Source organism: Salmo trutta, chromosome 34, assembly GCF_901001165.1.
Source record: "Salmo trutta chromosome 34, fSalTru1.1, whole genome shotgun sequence".
Classification (NCBI taxonomy): Eukaryota; Metazoa; Chordata; class Actinopteri; order Salmoniformes; family Salmonidae; genus Salmo; species Salmo trutta.
The window spans coordinates 30996406-31017399 of record NC_042990.1 but is presented as its reverse complement, the minus strand read 5'-3'; the positions used below and the strand labels follow the sequence as shown (position 1 = coordinate 31017399).

The following is a 20994-nucleotide window of genomic DNA, read 5'->3' as shown; positions in this document are numbered from 1 at the left end:
AGGGAACTAAGCACACCCCCCAGTGGGGCCTCTGTGTTAAGGGTCAGCGTGGCGGAGGGGATGTTGCCTACCCTCCCGCGCTGGGGTCGGCCCGTCAGGAAGTCCAGGATTCAGTTGCAAAGGGTCCTAAGCTTGGTGACGAGCTTGGAGGGGTTTTGAACGCTGAGCTGTAGTCAAATGAACAGCATTCTCACGCAGGTATTACTCTTATCTAGGTGGGTGAGGGCAGTGTGGAGAGCAATTGAGATTGCATCATTTATGGATCTGTTGGGGTGGTATACAAATTGGAGTGGGTCTAGGGGGGATGGGATGGTGGAGTTAATGTATGCCATAACCAGCCTCTCAAAGCACTTCATGATTCCAGAAGTGAGTGCTACAGAGTGGTAGTCATTGTGTTTATGTGTTCTGTGCAGAGTATGGAGGCCTGGGTCTGGACTTCAGCTACAGTATAGCCGTGTCAGAAGAGCTGGGTAACATCCGCTGTGGAGGCATCCCCATGGCCATCGGAGTCCAGACCGATATGGCCACACCTGCCCTGGCCAGGTAATGTATATGCACCCATCTGGCCCATAGCCATGATATTTTCATTATGAGCCAATCAAGCAAGTCATTTCATTTTAATTTTGTATAATATTTTATTAGAGGAAAGTAAAAACATACAATCAATTGCACAATCACATAGCTTTTTCCCTTTGGACCTCCACCCTTCCCAATGTAATTTCCTTTCTAAACTGCATAAATTAATCTCTGATTCCCACTGACACACAAACACAAGAAACATTTGTAAAGTCAAGCTTTTGTGAGGACTTGGAGACAACCCACTCTTCTGACATCTCCGCTTCAATATGCACACCAACAATCCAAAACTAGGACTTAGTGGCTTCTACAAGTAATAATTGACAGATGTTTAAATACTTCAGAATATATCATGTTGATGATGAGTGAAGCAGCTGTATGTATGTTATTAATTATACATACAGTGGGGGGAAAAGTATTTCATCCCCTGCTGATTTTGTACGTTTGCCCACTTACAAAGAAATGATCAGTCTATAATTTTAATGGTAGGTTTATATGAACAGTGACAGACAGAATAACAACAAAAATATCCAGAAAAACGCATGTCAAAAATGTTATAAAATGATTTGCATTTTAATGAGGGAAATAAGTATTTGACCCCTCTGCAAAACATGACTTAGTACTTGGTGGCAAAACCCTTGTTGGCAATCAGAGGTCAGACGTTTCTTGTAGTTGGCCACCAGGTTTGCACACATCTCAGGAGTGATTTTGTCCCACTCCTCTTTGCAGATCTTCTCCAAGTCATTAAGGTTTCGAGGCTGACGTTGTGCAGCTCGAAGCTTTAGCTCCCTCCACAGATTTTCTATGGGATTAAGGTCTGGAGACTGGCTAGGCCACTCCAGGACCTTAATGTGCTTCTTCTTGAGCCACTCCTTTGTTGCCTTGGCTGTGTGTTTTGGGTCATTGTCATGCTGGAATACCCATCCACGACCCATTTTCAATGCCCTGGCTGAGGGAAGGAGGTTCTCACCCAAGATTTGATGGTACATGGCCCCGTCAAATGATGCGGTGAAGTTGTCCTGTCCCCTTAGCAGAAAAACACCCCCAAGCATAATGTTTCCACCTCCATGTTTGACGGTGGAGATGGTGTTCTTAGGCAGCATTCCTCTTCCTCCAAACACGGCGAGTTGAGTTGATGCCAAAGAGCTCCATTTTGGTCTCATCTGACCACAACACTTTCACCAGTTGTCCTCTGAATCATTCAGATGTTCATTGGCAAACTTCAGATGGGCATGTATATGTATTCTTGAGCAGGGGGACCTTGCGGGCGCTGCAGGATTTCAGTCCTTCACGGCGTAGTGTGTTACCAATTGTTTTCTTGGTGACATGGTCCCAGCTGCCTTGAGATCATTGACAAGATCCTCCTGTGTAGTTCTGGCCTGATTCCTCACCGTTCTCATGATCATTGCAACTCCACGAGGTGAGATCTTGCATGGAGCCCCAGGCCGAGGGAGATTGCCAGTTCTTTTGTGTTTCTTGCATTTGGGAATAATCGCACCAAATGTTGTCACCTTCTCACCAAGCTGCTTGGCGATGGTCTTGTAGCCCATTCCAGCCTTGTGTAGGTCTACAATCTTGTCCCTGACATCCTTGGAGAGCTCTTTGGTCTTGGCCATGGTGAAGAGTTTGGAATCTGATTGATTGATTGCTTCTGTGGACAGGTGTCTTTTATACAGGTAACAAGCTGCGGTTAGGAGCACTCCCTTTATTAAGAGTGTGCTCCTAATCTCATCTTGTTACCTGTATAAAAGACACCTGGGAGCCAGAATTTTTTCTTATTGAGAGGGGGTCAAATACTTATTTCCCTCATTAAAATGCAAATCAATTTATAACATTTTTGACATGCGTTTTTCTGGATATTTTTGTTGTTATTCTGTCTCTCACTGTTCTAATAAACCTACCATTAAAATTATAGACTGATCATTTCTTTGTCAGTGGGCAAATGTACAAAATCAGCATGGGATCAAATACTTTTTTCCCCCACTGTAGCAAAATAAGCTTAGTGCGAGGTTTTGGCAACTAAGCCCTTTTTCTACTTGCCCAGGCTCAGATGAACTTATGGATTCCATTGTTATGTTTCTATGTGCAGTTTGAAAGAAGCTAACTAGCGTTAGCTCAATGACTGGAAGTCTTACGGAACAGTTACTTGATCAGCTCTTTAACCCCATTGTCTCTGTGTTTTGTGACACTGCTAAATGGCATATACTGTAGGTTTGGCTCTACAGAGCTGAAGAAGGAGTTTCTGCTACCCTCCATAATGGGAGACAAAGTGGCCTGTCTGGGAGTGAGTGAAGTCGGAGCCGGCTCAGATGTTGCTAGTACGTTGCCTTCATTTAGTATCCCACTAGTATTTTATTATGGCCTGACTTCCGCTCATCCCTCAAGCAGATTCTCAGTAAACACTCAACCAATCTGGGACGGAAAAGGAGGCTTTATCTATTTCTAATGCGGGGGACATCAGAGCACCAGCATGATTAAAACACTCTTAATGGCAAATGATAGCATGAAAATAACAAATATATATATTTATTCCCTTGTTTCATCTTGTTCAAAGCAGGAAGAACTTCAAGGCATGCTTATCTGTGCACCGACACTGATTTGGAGAATAAAGAATGATTTCTGTTCTGTTTAGAGTAATATCACTCCAGGCTCTAATCGGGCACCAATCAATTGTTAATCTATACCAGGGTTCCCCAACTGGCGCACCCACGTGGGATTTTATTTGTCCCCCCAAGTTTACTGAGCGTGAAAAAATATTTTTTATTGTTGGACATAAAAGAAAGACTAAAAACACCAGCAATTTGGTTCCAAGTGATATTCATTTTGGAAATCTGTTCCAAAGTATTCCCACACAAAATAGAGAGAGACCTTTGGTAATGTAGTGTATGTGGACACCTGCTTGTCAAACATCTCATTCCAAAATCATGGACATTAATATGGAGTTGGTCCCCCTTTGCTGCTATAACAGACACTCTTCTGGGAAGGCTTTCTACTAGATGCTGGAACTTTTCTGCGAGGACTTGCTTCCATTCAGCCACAAGAGCATTAGTGAGGTCGGGCACTGATGTTGGGCGATAAGGCCTGGCTCGCAGTCGGCGTTCCAATTCATCCCATAGGTGTTGAGGTCAGGGCTCTGTTCAGGCCCGTCAAGTTCTTCAACTACGATCTCGACAAACCATTTCTGTATAGACCTCGCTTTATGCATGGGGGCATTGTTATGCTGAAACAGGAAAGGGCCTTACCCAAACTGTTGCCACAAAGTTGGAAGCACAGAGTCATCTAGAATGTCATTGTATGGTGTAGCGTTAACATTTCCCTTCACTGGAACTAAGGGGCCTGAACCATGAAAAACAGCCCCAGACCATTATTCCTCCTCCACCAAACTTTACAGTTGGCACTATGCATTCGGGCAGGTAGCCTGGCAATCCGCCAAACCCAGATTTGTCCATCGGACTGCTAAATAGGGAAGCGTGATTCATCACTCCAGAGAACACGTTTCCACTGCTCCAGAGTCCAATGGCGGCGAGCTTTACAACACTCCAGCCGACACTTGGCATTGCGCGTGGTGATCTTAAGCTTGTGTGCGGCTGCTCGACCATGGAAACCCATTTAATGAAGCTTCTGACAAACAGTTCTTAATGCTGACATTGCCTCCAGAGGCAGTTTGGAACTCAGTAGTAAGTATTACAACAGCACTTAAAGTTGACAGGGGAAGCTCTAGCAGGACAGAAATTTGACAAACTGACTTGTTGGAAAGGTGGCATCCTATGACGAAGCCACGTTGAAAGTCACTGAGCTCTTCAGTAAGGCCACTCTACTGCCAATGTTTGTCTATGGAGATTGCATGGCTGTGTGCTTGACTTTATACACCTGTCAGCAACAGGTGTGGCTGAAGTAGCCGAATCCACTAATTTGAAGGGGTGTCCACATACTTTTGTGTATTTATAGTGTATATGTGATTTGTATACAAATGTAAGCAGGGTTTGAAATGTTTTACAAAAAAGTCCACAATTTATTTGTAATTATGTTCCGGCACACTGACCATCCGCTCAAGAAGAAATCTTCCTGCGGTTGAATCTATACTGAACAAAAATATAAATGTAATATACAACAATTTCAAACATTTTACTGAGTTAAAGTTCATATGAGGAAATCAGTCAATTGAAATACATTCATTAGGCCCTAATCTATGGATTTCACATGACTGGGCAGGTGCACAGCCATGGGTGGGTCTGGGAGGGCATAGGCCCACCCACTGGGGAGCCAGGCCCAGCCAATCAGAATTATTTTTTCCCCACAAAAGGGCTTTATTACAGACAGAAATACTTCTCAGTTTCATCAGCGGTCCGAGTGGCTGGTCTCAGATGATCCTGCAGGTGAAGAATCCGATGTGGAGATCCTGGGCTTACATGGTTACACGTGGTCTGCAGTTGTGAGGCCGGTTAGGCGTACTGCCAAATTCTCTAAAATGACGTGGTAGCGAAATTAACATTCAATTCTCTGGCAACAAATCTGGTGGACATTCCTGCAGTCAGCATGCCAACTGCGTGTTCCCTCAAAATGTAGACATCTGTGGCATTGTGTTGTGTGACAAAACTGCACATTTTAGGGTGTCCTTTTATTGTACCCAGCACAAGGTGCACCTGTGTAATGATCATGCTGTTTAATCAGCTTCTTGATATGCCACACCTGTCAGGTGGATGGATTATCTTGGCAAAGGAGAAATGCTCACTAAGAGGGATGTAAACAAAATTGTGCACAACATTTGAGATAAATACGCTTTTTGTGAGTATGGAACATTTCTGGATATTTTTTATACTATAGATCTGTCCTCATGGAAATTGTATCTCAAACCACAGCAGCGTTCCCCATAGTGTGATTCCTTTTGGGCTGTGTGTTAAGACAGGGGTGGGCCACAGTTGTTTAGAAATGGTTGTTCTACAGAACAAGTCCTATTTTTTTTCTCTCTCTTTCTCCCCCCCCAGCCATCAAGACGAACGCGGTGCGTGAAGGGGATGAGTATGTGGTGAACGGTGGTAAGATGTGGACCACTAACGGCACCCAGGCTGACTGGATGTGTCTCCTGGCCAACACCAGTAATGGTCCGTCTCACAAGAACAAGTCCCTCATCTGTCTGCCTATGAACTCTCCTGGTGAGACACAATTATATATACGTAGTCTACAGAAACTCTCCAATAGTCAATAGCTTCATCTCCAGTGATTGACCTTATGTTCTGAAATTGAACGCAGGCTATTGTTGAGGGCCAAATCCTAATTTGAGATTCTGTTAGAATTTGTGCTAAACTCCCATTTTAGGGTTAAGTGCCTTGCTCAAGGGCACATCGACTTTTCACCTAGTCGGCTCTGGGATTCGACTAAAGCGACCTTTCGGTTACTGCCGGAAGGCTCTTAACTGCTAGGCTACCTGCTAATCTCCATCTCACATCGATACATGCATTAAGCCGATCTCAAGTTGGGATCTATCAACTATAGATGATTACATTTATATTCACATTTTAGTAATACCTCTGATTACTCACAACATTTTCAGTGTTCTGTGCAGAAGCCAATGTCCAAGACCAAGGGATTATTATAATCTCCAGACAGTGTTATAATTTGTTAAGACTCCATTAGGGAGCTACCGGATGGCCTCTGGTATCCCAGCCAAGACACACATGATGACGCCTCTCTCTGCTGTCCCTCACAGGGGTTCACATCGCCCGCAAGATCGACAAGATGGGGATGAGGTCTTCCGACACGGCAGAGGTCTTCTTCGATGACGTACGCGTGCCTTGCAAGAACCTCATTGGTCAGGAGGGGATGGGCTTCACTTATCAAATGCTTCAGTTCCAGGAAGAGAGACTTTGGGCGTGTGGCAACAGTAAGTACACATCTCCTATTCCGTCCTGTTCCCTTCCTCTCTCCCTCTCCCAAATAATTTCTGTAGCCCAAAGACTTGAAACACATTTTGTTTTTTTATCATGAGTCATTCAAAGGGGTTTCTGCATGTCAGCCAGTGTAAATAAAAGGTCTTTAGCAAATAAATAAGCTGGAATATCTCATTGATGTTGACGGGAAGTTCTTGAAAGCTTCCTGCTTGTTATATCCCAGTTAATTTAGTCTGGGCTTGATAACAGTCAGTCTGAGTAGGTTGTTAGCCTTTTTGGTATTTTTTTGTTGTATTTTATTAGGATCCCCATTAGCTGTTGCAAAAGCAGCAGCTACACTTCCTGGGGTCGTCACACAAACACACACACAGTTACACATACCCACACTGATGAATCACTATATGACTCCATCAATTTGTATCATCCACCCACTTCCAAGTTAAACTAGTGATACTCTTTGAGTTGCAAAATGTCATGACGTTGCCCTCTTTGAGTACAGCGAGCACAGTTGACCCCCTCCCCAGCTACCATCCACCTACTTCTGCACCATCTCCCTCTGTCTCCTACACCCAGGCTGCTGTGGTCAGAAGGCGGTCGTAAATTCCAAAGGGAATGTCCCGCCTCATGGCCACAGTTTTGAGACAGAGTGGTTTCATAGAGAGACAAAGGAATTCTTCCACCTCACAGGACGGGGGAACCGCCGACATTTATGTTCTGGAGAAGGTATAAAAGATCGGTGAAGAATCCAGCTACGAACTGGTCCGTTTGGTACAATGTTGTGAAACTCATGAGAGACAATACGGCCATATTACCATAATAATGTTTATATGATAGCCTCAGCTATGAGACTTACATCTAAATGGTTGTATAACATTAATGAATAAGGATAAACCTATTTGGAATATGTTGGGATGCTTGTAAGATGTTAATGTGAGAGAATTGTATTTTCTACTTAAAGTTTTACCAAGTCACCGGCACGCCCCCAGGGACACAGACAGGACAAGGCGTCATGTGACAGCCTTTTCTACGTTCAGTATATGAACCCCCACCCAGGGTTTCTTTCTTTAGACCAGGCCTCCACTCCATTACGAGTTGGCCAATAGGTTTGACCATGCATCCCTCTACTGAACTTTAACCATACCACGTGGTTAAGTTTTTAGACTATCGATACCGACAGAATAATAACAAGTCTTTGATATTAATTACTAGTCTGCAGCTAGGAATTCGGTATCATTGAACGCGAAGACCGACGAAACATCCATTCTATAACGACATGAACGAATGTCGAGAGAGAGAGAGAGAGAGAGAGAGAGGAGAGAGGAGAGAGGAGAGAGAGAGAGAGAGGAGAGAGGGAGAGGGAGAGAGAGAGAGAGAGAGAGAGGAGAGAGAGGAGAGAGAGGAGAGAGAGAGAGGAGAGAGAGAGAGAGAGAGAGAGAGGAGGAGAGGAGAGAGAGAGAGAGAGAGGAGAGGAGAGAGAGAGAGAGAGAGAGAGAGAGAGAGGGAGAGAGAGAGAGGAGAGAGAGAGATGAGAGAGAGAGAGAGAGATGAGAGAGAGGAGAGAGAGAGAGAGAGAGAGAGAGGAGAGGAGAGAGAGAGAGAGAGAGAGAGAGAGAGAGAGAGAGAGAGAGAGAGAGAGAGAGGATCCCGACTACACACTGAGCGTAAATATATATATTGATTGCAATTGTTCCCGAATGAGTGAGCGTTCATGTGCAAAGGATAAGCATTTCAATTGTTAATATTTATCAACTCTGTAGTGTCTTCTCCGCTGCCCCCACCCCCCTTTTGTTTAACATGCCGGTTCAGCCCACGGCATGAAAAGTTGCGCGTGCAGTTCGGAATCAGAAAGCCCTTTGTTTACGTAGCAGTGGATACGATAACACACAACTTCAAATGCAGCTCATGCAAGTAAACAAACACATAACCAGATGGTCATCTCAGATGTTATCATAAATTGATTACCTAGCAAGCCAGCCAGCCAGCCAAGGTAAAATATCACAAATAGAGCTAGATAAAGCCAGAAGAATAATATACTTGTTAAACATAACTATAGCCATCATGCTTGCATGTTTTCATGGTCATTTAGCGTTAGCTATCCTGCAACTACAGAGCTTGTTGGTGTGGGGTTGCGCAGTTACACATAACTAGAACTTGACGTTGGCTTGTAAACAAAATAATTCTCTATACTACCGTTTATTTCCCCTTCAGTTCTAACCATGATGGACAACATCATCCAGGAGACCATTCAGTACACCAGACAGAGGAAGATCTTCAAGATGCCTGTTCTCTACCACCAGTCAGTCCACTTCAGACTGGCCGAGCTGGAGACAGAGATCGAGCTGCTGCGTTCCCTCCTCCATCGCTCCACAGGTGGGTCTGCTCAAGATAAGATAATGACTGCATCCCAAATGGCACTCCATTCCCTATGTGGTGCATTACTTTTGACCAGGACCCAAAGAGCAGTGGTCAATGTAGTGCACTACATAGGGAATATGGTGAGTCCCAACTCAGACAATTACTGATTTCTATGGGGAAATGTTGTTTGCAGCTTGGCCTTGTGTATACATTAAAGACATCAAACATAAACACTGGAAATAAGACCGATACCAACCAGATACGTGTTAGGGAAGCTACTCTGAAAATACAGTTTACCATGCTATCAATTACTTCACACTGGAAGAAGTAAAGCTAAGCTAAAACTACCCTTAAGAAAAATATAGTTTACTTAACTAAAGGTATTTTGAATAAGTAGGTCACGACATTCAAACTACTTTGTGATAAATAATCTCATATATATATATATATATATATATACTGCTCAAAAAAATAAAGGGAACACTTAAACAACACAACGTAACTCCAAGTCAATCACACTTCTGTGAAATCAAACTGTCCACTTAGGAAGCAACACTGATTGACAATAAATTTCACATACTGTTGTGCAAATGGAATAGACAACAGGTGGAAATTATAGGCAATTAGCAAGACACCCCCAATAAAGGAGTGGTTCTGCAGGTGGTGACCATAGACCACTTCTCAGTTCCTATGCTTCCTGGCTGATGTTTTGGTCACTTTTGAATGCTGGCGGTGCTTTCACTCTAGTGGTAGCATGAGACGGTGTCTACAACCCACACAAGTGGCTCAGGTAGTGCAGCTCATCCAGGATGGCACATCAATGTGAGCTGTGGCAAGAAGGTTTGCTGTGTCTGTCAGCATAGTGTCCAGAGCATGGAGGCGCTACCAGGAGACAGGCAGTACATCAGGAGATGTGGAGGAGGCCGTAGGAGGGCAACAACCCAGCAGCAGGACCGCTACCTCCGCCTTTGTGCAAGGAGGAGCAGGAGGAGCACTGCCAGAGCCCTGCAAAATGACCTCCAGCAGGCCACAAATGTGCATGTGTCTGCTCAAACGGTCAGAAACAGAATCCATGAGGGTGGTATGAGGGCCCGACGTCCACAGGTGGGGGTTGTGCTTACAGCCCAACACCGTGCAGGACTTTTGGCATTTGCCAGAGAACACCAAGATTGGCAAATTCGCAACTGGCGCCCTGTGCTCTTCACAGATGAAAGCAGGTTCACACTGAGCACATGTGACAGAGTCTGGAGACGCCGTGGAGAATGTTCTGCTGCCTGCAACATCCTCCAGCATGACCGGTTTGGCGGTGGGTCAGTCATGGTGTGGGGTGGCATTTCTTTGGGGGGCCGCACAGCCCTCCATGTGCTCGCCAGAGGTAGCCTGACTGCCATTAGGTACCGAGATGAGCTCCTCAGACCCCTTGTGAGACCATATGCTGGTGCGGTTGGCTCTGGGTTCCTCCTAATGCAAGACAATGCTAGACCTCATGTGGCTGGAGTGTGTCAGCAGTTCCTGCAAGAGGAAGGCATTGATGCTATGGACTGGCCCGCCCGTTCCCCAGACCTGAATCCAATTGAGCACATCTGGGACATCATGTCTCGCTCCATCCACCAACGCCACGTTGCACCACAGACTGTCCAGGAGTTGGCGGATGCTTTAGTCCAGGTCTGGGAGGAGATCCCTCAGGAGACCATCCGCCACCTCATCTGGAGCATGCCCAGGCGTTGTAGGGAGGTCAGACAGGCACGTGGAGGCCACACACACTACTGAGCCTCATTTTGACTTCTTTTAAGGACATTACATCAAAGTTGGATCAGCCTGTAGTGTGGTTTTCCACTTTAATTTTGAGTGTGACTCCAAATCCAGACCTCCATGGGTTGATAAATTGGATTTCCATTGATTATTTTTGTGATTTTGTTGTCAGCACATTCAACTATGTAAAGAAAAAAGTATTTAATAAGATTATTTCATTCATTCAGATCTAGGATGTGTTATTTTAGTGTTCCCTTTATTTTTTGGAGAAGTGTGTGTGTGTGTATATATATATATATATATATATATATATATATATATATATATATATATATATATATATATATATATATATGAAATATAATAGACTACAAATTGCAAGAACAGGTCACTTTGGAGTCAGATGTTAACAGAATGTTTCAAGTGAGAATTAGGAAGGTCTGATGCAAGAAAAATAAAGGACATTCTTGCCTACTTTACCCATATGTTCTATTATTTTTGCAGAAACAGCAGTGTGTAATTCTAGTACTTAGTTACTTTTTTTGCCATGCATCTAACACTAAAAACAATACCAAAAATTTAGTTCAACTACCACCAAGCTACTGCAAAATGTAGTTAAGTTACTAGTTGAACTACATGTAGTTCACTACTCTCCAACACTGCCAGATAAATACAATCAGTTAAGTGCAGCCAATGTATGATTCATAATAATAAGCTGTAAACTTTCAAATCTAGGCCAGTAACACAACACATCATCTAATAATGGTCATTGTCAGGAGACTGGACACATCTGGCTGTTGGCCGGGTTCCATGGCCTTTGAGGGGGTTTAACTAATGCTCAACCCCCTTACCAGACAGTAGCTTCAATGCACTAGTGCAGCTGTTAATTGCTTCATAAGATAGGGACTAGAGGCATCTTTTTGGCACAAGTAGACACTGTCCACATCCCAATTCTCCCATTCCCTCCTCTAAACTGATCTGACATTAAACATCAATGACAATAATATCAGTAAGTAATATCAGTTTAGGACTTGAGGGAAACACGTACTAAATCTTGGCATCAACCTCTTCCCTGTGTCTCCCATCCCCAGCTCTGTACATCAAGGGCAACGATGTGACTAAGCTGGCGTCCATGGCTAAGCTGAAGGCAGGCCGTCTGTCCAGGGAGGTGGGGGACAGCTGCCTGCAGTACTGGGGAGGAATGGGCTTCACCAGCGATGTCCTGGTCAGCAGGTTTTACAGGTGAGTAGAGAAGAAGAAACTCCTAAAAAGAGGTTCAGGACAGCAGCTTAGTTCCTTTCAATGATGTTTATTGCAGATGTGTTTTGGAGCAAGCTCCTTCGTTAAAGCACTGAATAAACTCTGCGACACATTGTGAAGGTTACAAGTTCTGCTTATAAACTTGTCATAAACATTACTAAATCTTTAGTTTGCTAACTATTCATGAACTTTATATAATGTATATTTGATCATTCATTCATATATTTATTAATGTATAAAATATACTTAACAAAAATATAAACGCAACATGCAACAATTTCAAAGATTTTACTGAGTTACAGTTCATATAAGGAAATCAGTCAATTGAAATAAATTCATTAGGCCCTAATCTATGGATTTCACAAGACTGAGAATACAGATATGCATCTGTTGGTCACAGATACCTTAAAAAAAAGGTTGGGGCATTGATCAGAAAACCAGTCAGTATCTGCTGTGACCACCGTTTTCCTCATGTAGCGCGACACATCTCTTTCACATAGAGTTGATCAGGCTGTTGATTGTGGAATGTTGTCCCACTCCTCTTAAATGGCTGTGCGAAGTTGCTGGATATTGGTGGGAACTGGAACGCACTATTGTACACATCGATCCAGAGCATCCCAAACATGCTTAATGAGTGACATGTCTGGTGAGTATACAGGCAATGGAAGAACTGGGACATTTTCAGCTTCCAGTAATTGTGTACAGATCCTTGCGACATGGGGACGTGCATTATCATGCTGAAAAATGAGGTGATGGGAGCAGATGAATGGCATGACATTCAAATTGCCATCGATAAAATGCAGTTGTGTTCGTTGCCCATAGCTTAGGCCTGCCCATGCCATAACCACACAGCCACCATGGGGCACTCTGTTTACAACGTTGACATCAGCAAACCGCTCATCCACACAACGCCATACACGTGGTCTGCGGTTGTGAGGCCTGTTGAACATACTGCCAAATTCTCTAAAACGACATTGAAGGCGGCTTATGGTAGAGAAATGAACATTAAATGATATGGCAACAGCTCTGGTGGACATTCCTGCAGTCAGCATGCCAATTGCATGCTCCCTCAAAACTTGAGACATCTGTGGCATTGTGTTGTGACAAAACTGCACATTTTAGTGGCCTTTTATTGTTCCCAGCACAAGGTGCACCTGTGTAATGATCATGCTGTTTAATCAGCTTCTTTATATGGCACACCTGTCAGGTGGATAGATTATCTTGGCAACGGAGAAATGCTCACTAACAGGGATGTAAACGTGTGCACAAAATTAGAAAGAAATAAGCTTTTTGTGCATATGGAACATTTCTGGGATCTTTTATTTCCGCTCATGAAACACCGGACCAACACTTTACATGTTGAGTTTATATTTTTGTTCAGTGTATTATAAGGAGATGTGCAAATCAAGTATTAGCAAACTCAAAAGGAGTTTATTTAACCCACTGGCATATGCTGTCCTTTCACTGATCAGATGATGCCATTCAGGCCTCTTTACTTCTTACAGTAGTACACTAATCAACCACGGTTGATACTACTGTAGTCTAATTACAGTGACACCCAGTGGCGTGGCAAATGAAGACATTATATGGTCTTGCATCCTAAATGGCACCCTATTCCCTATTAGTGCACTACTTTGGCCAGAACCTGATGGGCCCTGGTTAAAAGTAGTGGACTATATAGGGAATAGTGTGCCATTTGAGACATATTATGATGGGCATCTGGGGGTCAAAGGGCAGGTCTTACTGCCACTGTCTGGGTCAGTTGAAAGGTCTCTGTTTCATCACATCCACAGAACCTTGCTATATACAAATACTATGTATATGCAGATGGATAGTGTAAGGAGGATATTCATGTACGGAAAGTTCATAAACAGTTGAGCTACCATTTGAGTCAATACAGTTAAGCAACGGTGCTGTTTTTTCACTGCAAAGAGTTGACTTTCAATACTAGTTAATTCCACAAACATTCTGGATATTCAGATTGGTAATTTTGCTCAAGAAATTAAACTTAATTCAGGCATCTAATCAGAAACGAGTCCCTATTGTCGCACTTCATTGACAAAATTCATGTGGCTTTCATGGTTTTTAAGAATGCGGCTGAGGAAATAGCTGCCATTGGATGATCTGTGTTCATTTGTCGATTTTGCTTTTTCTTTTTTGTCTTGTTTAAATACGCAGAGATGCCAGGTTACTGTCCATTGGAGGAGGCGCTGATGAGGTCATGCTGTCGATCATCTGCAAGTACATGGACACCCTACCCAAGGCCCCACCCAAGAAGTGATGTGCCAGTATGGCTTTCCCTTGTGCTGCACCTCAATCCAGAACATTGTTACCATTCCTATGCTTCTCTATAATGACTGGATAGGTGGAAGTGATACCTCTTAGTTTATGCCATATTGCTTACACCTATCCAGTCCATGAAGGGGAGTGAGTGGAACCATTTTCTGGAATTTAATGCACACATCAGAATTGCAGTTTAAGATTATAATTTGTTCATCAATTTAACCACTATTCATGCACTGTACTACAGGGCCAGCCAGGAATGTTGTTCAAATAGTGCCTCCATGTTTCCATTTTGTTCCATTAATTTCTTTATGACAATTGAAAACGGCGGTCCTACAGTAGTTGTGATTTTGTTTGTGGAGGGGATTTGTGATCAATGTATAAGATCAAGTTTTTGTAGATGGAATACAATGAACCGTTGTGTAAAATAAACGAAACGCTATATACCTCAATCTTTTGTGACTTCTAGAAAAACATCTGGAGCGTCAAATTCAAAACATCATGTTTATTTACATATAAAACATTTTACATCAGTTAATGGGAGAACAGTGTGCAGTGGAGATGAACAGTCTCTGTAGATGGGACAGGAAATGTTTGAAGTGAGTGAGCACCCTAATTTATTCCTCAAAACAAATAAACAAGATGTTTGCTTATAGTGGAACTCGATTGTTGGACACTGTATTGATCAAATGTTAAATCAGTCTCACATTGGATCAAGAAACCTCTGACAGCCAACCCAATTCCAATCTTTTTTCACTAATCAGCTCTGAAAAATGTGATTGGGAAAAAGATCAGAATTGGGCTGCCTGTGTAACATGTGTTACTGCTTAGCCTTGCCAGATTTGTTGATGCAATAGATCACTCATCCTGTACATCATCGTTAAGGGACTCATTAACATTACAAACGTATGGCAGTGTACTCATTCCATCAGTGTTGTCTAAAATTAAGACTTATTATTCCCTATTGCACATTGTCATTGATTTGGGGGAGTCTTCTCAAACATTAAGCACATTCTCATTGTCATCATCCTGGTCTTCTGATGCAGAGGTGCACGCATGGCACAGACTGGGGAAGGAAACACGAGGCAGGGAGGGAAAAGCCAGGGCCTCCTGTAACACATCACCTCAGTTTGATAAACCAGTAAAGGATGGTGAAGACCAAGAAGCAGAAGGACAGCATGTAGCACAGGAGCTTGGTCTGGCTTCCCCTGGAAAGCTGCTTCACTCTCCCTATGGTGGCCCCCAGCAAACCTCCCGTTGAGTCAAAGTCTGAGTCCTGTTAGGAGGAAAAATAACAAAACAATACATCCAGTGACATGTTTTGCCGTCCTGATTTGAATTGCTCTGAAATGTGTAATAGGGTAAATCCATTTGAATTCAATCACTTTTTGACAGCACCCTTTATGATTTGAACGAACCCTTCCATACATATTTGCCCATTGTAGAAGTGCTCAGAAAGTGACTTTGGACCTGAATGCCAAAACATTCAAGCGCTAACAGTGCTGAAAGTTATATTTTGCATACCATGAAACAGCCATGTCTTCATCACTGGAAAATATAAACGGTTGAGAAACTGGGTTGTCAAACTATTTCTTACATTTCCTGAAAAAAAAGTTATGTAATTTAACCTTAAGCGTCAATTACATAAACGCGTGAACTTCAATTTTTTTCCCCTTCATATTAGCATATGCTGTAGCTTAGACCCTATTTTACATCTGAGGTTGTGTGTTGTTCCCGCCATTGGTTGAGACAACATGCGCTACAGGCTGGGTGTCATGTTTTGGCTTATAAATGTCCACAAATCAGAGAATGTTGACTTGAATGGGAATATCTGTTTGAAATGATACTGTCAGTCCTCCATAGGAAACCGATTCAAATCATAGAAATAATAGAGTAGACATGACCATTTAAATTAACATTCGACAGTGGGTGGACCGGCGGCCATCTTTGTGGTAGTAATTAGAAGTTGAAATGGCACCCACTGTATTCAAGAGCATGTGTCTCAACCGATGGCGGGCACAACACAAAAACCTCAGATGTAAAGTAGGGTCTAGTGACAACATGTGCGAATATGAGTTTACTTTTTTTTATATATAGATATATAATTGACGTTAAAGGTTAAAATAACACTTATTAAAAATAATGTATAAATAATTAAGTAGTTTCACAAACCTGTTTATACACTTTTAAATTGCTGCAAACTCAACTTATCTTTTGCAGTGATGAAGACACGGATGTCTCATGATAGTATTGTGGGGTATGCAAAATGGGTCAACTTTGAGTGCCTCCATCTCCTGAATGTTTTGGCATTCAGGTCCAAAAAGTCACTTTCTGAGCACTTTTACAATGGGCAAAAATGTATGGAAGGTTTTGTTCAAATCTAAAGGGATGCTGTCAAAAAGTGATTGAACTCATATATGGTTTTACCCTATCTGTTGAGCAATATTGTGACCTGTTATGGATGCCAACTAAGCTTTTAATGGATTGTGCAATCTGGTAGAAGAGGGTATAGATAAAGGAGATTTGTGTGAATGCTTCTTGAGTTGAGTAATTATGTAGAGTAACCTATAGGAGTGGGTAATATTTGGGGAGACCTATTCTACTCCAAACCTCTTGTACAATATGCTACTCAAAATATAGCAAAATACGATATAATCGTTTTGCGCCTTTAATGACAATCATTCCACTGTGCAATTTGTGTTTATTTACAATATTATACAGTAGTCACATTCTCATTAAATAATGTGGCAAAAATAAGCAATAGTTCATTCATTTAGACAGATACAGCCTAACTGATAAAACTGCACATTTTGATTTGTCAAGTTCGAATAGTCTTGCACATCACCATATATCGTCTTGTATTTCACGATATATCGTCAATGTTGATTACCACAATCTTCAATTTAATCATATAGCTAGCTATGGGGCCAAAGCCTAGTAGCCTATATAAGCATGACTGAACATGTCACTTGCTTACCATATCGTCCAACATGTTTTTCTGGTATTTCACTTCTGTTCCGATATCTATTGACAGCTGTGGCAGAACGAACATTCGTGTTACCAAAGGAATGAATAACATGAGACAGTTACTGGAGAACTCTGTGAACACGAAATACTAACATGCTTCAAGGCGCTGACTTTGGCTCTCAGACCCTCTTGTAAGTGTTCATTTTCCTCTTCGTACGCGCTGTATCCACTGGCCACATAATTTTCAGGTCCTCCTTCGCCTGTGACACAATGAACAACCCCAATGAGCTGACTGGGTCGCTAACTAAAAATAAACGTATTTCGTTAGCAAACGTTACCTATATATGAAGGCCTGTAGGTAACATGATTAGCAAGCTAAGACAGTTCGCTAGTTATAGCTAATGCTGTCCTGATGTAGTAAAGTTAGCCAGCTAGCTGGATACAGAGGCTTTATTTCGTTAAAATGAATACTGTTAGCTAGCTAACTAGACTGCTAACTTTAGCTATTGAATGAATGTCCTCTATTTAAAACGGGGGGGCATGAGTCTTACCCAAACCTGCTCGTCTCATTTTGATTTATTCAATAAAAAGATCCTAACTGTAACACTTAGGTGATAATGTGTATCAAAGCAGTGGTGTTGGTGGTAGATAGCTAGCTAGCAACACGAACTCAGCAGAAGAGGAAACGCCACGACATCGTACGGAAACCTGATAAGGCAAATGTTTACATGGATGACTCCGCCCACTCACGGCCTGGTTCAAGTCACTTCAAGGAGGTTTTGGTTACATTTTCAATAGCGAGCTCAACTCACCCGAGAGCAATGATAACACAAACATCTAATTAATTGCCATCACCAATCAATAGTTCATCACAGGGAGTGCAGCGGATTTCATTTCAAATGTACAATGGGGCATCATAGGCTGCGTTTAGACAGGCGGCTCAATTCAGTCTATTTTTCAGTAATTGGTCTTTTGACTAATCAGATCATATTTCAAAAAGCTCTGATGTGAAAAGATCTGTTGTGATTGGTCAAAAGACCAGTTAGTGGGAAAAATATCAGAGTTGGGCTGCCTGTCTTAACAAAGCCATAGAAAAGCTTACAAAACCCAAAGATGTTAAATAAGCATGGTGATTACAACCATTCCAGGTTGCTGCCATTGATCATACAAAATATAAAATCACCTGTACACTCATGATTAGTCTGCTTGGCAATTTGGCAAACAGAACAAAGATCACTTTAATAGGCTATACAGCAAGTTTCAAAGTATTTGTTTTCTACCTCCCCCACCTCCCTCATACATGGGGGCATGCAATACCAAAGAGGAAAGTAATGTCCGTTCTTGGCAATATGATCTGTAACTGTGGCGTAAGGCATGATGACAGATGAGGAAGTATTAGCCCATTTCCTCCTATAATCCTCTCCTGATTAATATCATATTTAGAGTTCCACTATCCAACTATGGGGCTCCCCCTTTCATTAGTAAGGGATGACACGAAGTGGAGAGAGCATGTAACAGAGGGCATGTAATTACATGCTGAAACCTCAAAGGACGGGAAGGCATGTAATAGGCTACATATTGAAGGACAAACAAACACTGATGAAGAAGACATAGTTATCTTTCCTCTGATTTATTAGGCCTATCCAGAGTACTGAGATAGTGAATTAGTGATATATAATTGAAATGCCGTAAAATATTCTAGGTGTAGCGAGGAAAATAATGTATAATAGGTTGCTACTTGAAGATTTAGGTTGCGGGCCAAACACTTAAAAGACACACCCTCATCCACTTATCCTCGCCTTATGCCCTTGGGGGAATCCCCGTCGCCATCTTGGAGGGTGGTCCAAATGATTAGCCAAGCAAGAGAAGTTTGCAACATAAGCCCCTCAGCTCTCGTTTTTAGTCGGCTTTGCGTGTGTACAATTATGTTCACTCCGGGGCCTGAAGCTCCCCATAATTCAATTCGCGACGATTGTACATCCGCTAAGAAAAGTCTGCGAAAACTTAAAAACAACATCAATGGAGAAGTCAACATACAAGTGTAAGTTAAAACGAATGCAAATAAGTTAAAAATTGTGCTACTAATGCACATGACGGCACAAACACGTCTCGTAAAAAGTAAATATGTTTTTGTTTGGTTATTTTTTTGAAATTGTAGAAATAAAATATTTTTATTCTTCAGAAGTTCCAGCTAGGCAAGCTAACGTTAGTCAGCTAATTAATTTGCTAGCTATCATACATTAGGTGTATATTAATAATGATATACTTAATATAAGTAAACATGCACTCATCATTGACTGTAGCACATATAAAACACCAACAAGCTACAGGTGGCTGAAAACACAATCATCGTGGGATGAATGAGTGATGAATTTCCGGCCAAGGGTGGTCCATTTAAAAAGCATTCCTTCCTCCCTCGCCCCTTGCCCTGCAAGTGTATACTCGTCAGACATCATCAGAAGTGTCCACTTCATTTGAGGGGATAAGGTGTGTCTTTTAAGTGTTTGAAGGCAATTTTCCCTCGTTAGCAGGGCGTACAGTGCATTCGGAAAGTATTCAGACCCCTTCAATTTTTGCAAATTTATTACAAATAAAAACTAAAATATCACAGTTACAAACTGTAAGTATTCAGACCCTTTACGCAGTACTTTATTGAAGCACCTTTGGCAGTGATTACAGCCTCGAGTCTTTTTGCTCAGTTTGGCCAGGCGGTTAGAGTCTTGGTGTTTCCAAACTTCTTCCATTTAAGAATGATGGAGGCCACATTTTTTGGTATCCTTCCCCAGATCTGTGCCTCTACACAATCCTGTCTCTGAGCTCTACAGACAATTCCTTCGACCTCATGGCTTGGTTTTTGCTCTGACATGCACTGTCAACTGTGGGACCCTTTATAGAGAGGTGTGTGCCTTTCCAAATCTAATTTAATTTAATTTACCACAAGTGGACTCCAATAAAGTTGTAGAAACATCTCAAGGATGATCAACGTAAACAGGATGCACCTGAGCTCAATTTTAAGTCTCATCGCAAAGGGTCTGAATAGTTATGTAAATAAGGTATTTCTGTTTTTTATTTTTAGTAAATTAGCAAACATTTCTAAAAACCTGTTTTTGCTTTGTCATAATTGGGTATTGTGTGTAGATTGAGGGGGAAAAAACTATTTAATACATTTTAGAATAAGGCTGTAACGTAACAAAATGTGGAAAAATGGAAGGGGTCTGAATACTTTCCAAATGCACTGTATGTGAGCACACTCGTTCAGTTCGCCTAGATGAGTCCAGCATCTAGGCGAACTCAGCCTTTACGGGCACTTCCCAACAATGCAGAGAGAAAGAAAATATAGAAATAATAGAAAAGTAAAACATATAATAATACACAATGAGTAATGTTATATACAAGGGTTACAGGAAGGGCCTTCTTCCAGGTGCGATGACAACGGAGCATATGATCATGGACTGAGAACTGCCACTACAACCTCTGGGGTGGGGAATAAGGGGGGTTGATAACCCAGAGCACACTCGAAGGGTGACATACCTGACAAGGTGTTGGTTAGGGTGTTGTGGGCATATTCCACCCAGGGTTGCTGAGCACTCCAGGAGGAAGGGTTTGCCGAAGTCGCGCAGCATAGGGCAGTCTCCATCTCCTGGTTGGCCCGTTCGGTCTGGCCGTTGATCTGGGGGTGATATCCAGATGAAAGACTGACATTGATACCCAGGGCTGAACAGAAGGATCTCCATACCTGGGATGTGAACTGGGGACTCCTGTCGGAAATGATGTCAGTAGGAATGCCATGCAGATGAAACACATGGGACACCAGCAGGTCCGCAGTCTCCCTAGAGGACGGAAGCTTGGAGAGGGGAATGAAGTGAGCTGCTTTGGAAAATCTGTAAATTATGGTGAGGATGACTGAGTTATT

General features: G+C 42.4%; 2 protein-coding genes across 2 annotated transcripts in view; one reads left to right on the top strand and one right to left on the bottom strand.

The window, feature by feature from the left end:
* zgc:85777 (acyl-CoA/acyl-ACP dehydrogenase) overlaps positions 1 to 14560 on the top strand; it is a 49655-nt gene extending 35095 nt beyond the window's left edge. Inside the window, exons 3-9 of the mRNA XM_029732620.1 lie at positions 414 to 543; positions 2788 to 2894; positions 5562 to 5729; positions 6284 to 6457; positions 8673 to 8834; positions 11663 to 11813; positions 14010 to 14560. Of these exons, the coding sequence (XP_029588480.1) occupies positions 414 to 543; positions 2788 to 2894; positions 5562 to 5729; positions 6284 to 6457; positions 8673 to 8834; positions 11663 to 11813; positions 14010 to 14112 (995 nt within the window). The 3' untranslated portion in view covers positions 14113 to 14560. The remainder of the gene's footprint in view (positions 1 to 413; positions 544 to 2787; positions 2895 to 5561; positions 5730 to 6283; positions 6458 to 8672; positions 8835 to 11662; positions 11814 to 14009) is intronic.
* A 44-nt stretch (positions 14561 to 14604) lies between these two features.
* On the bottom strand, positions 14605 to 17786 carry LOC115174018 (BET1 homolog). The gene is made up of 4 exons (XM_029732621.1): positions 17633 to 17786; positions 17235 to 17341; positions 17092 to 17148; positions 14605 to 15390 (listed from the first exon to the last, which is right to left on the bottom strand). The coding sequence occupies exons 1-4, from the start codon at positions 17649 to 17651 to the stop codon at positions 15235 to 15237; spliced, it is 339 nt and encodes a 112-aa protein (XP_029588481.1). The 5' UTR covers positions 17652 to 17786; the 3' UTR covers positions 14605 to 15234.
* Between the last annotated feature and the right edge of the window lie 3208 nt (positions 17787 to 20994).

Excerpts from the sequence above, each read along its gene's own strand:
- LOC115174018 (XM_029732621.1), bottom strand. Across the intron at positions 17,149-17,234 it reads AAGTCAGCGCCTTGAAGCAT|CTGTCAATAGATATCGGAAC; the intron begins GTTAGTATTTCG and ends GTTCTGCCACAG. Across the intron at positions 15,391-17,091 it reads AAAACATGTTGGACGATATG|GACTCAGACTTTGACTCAAC; the intron begins GTAAGCAAGTGA and ends TCCTCCTAACAG.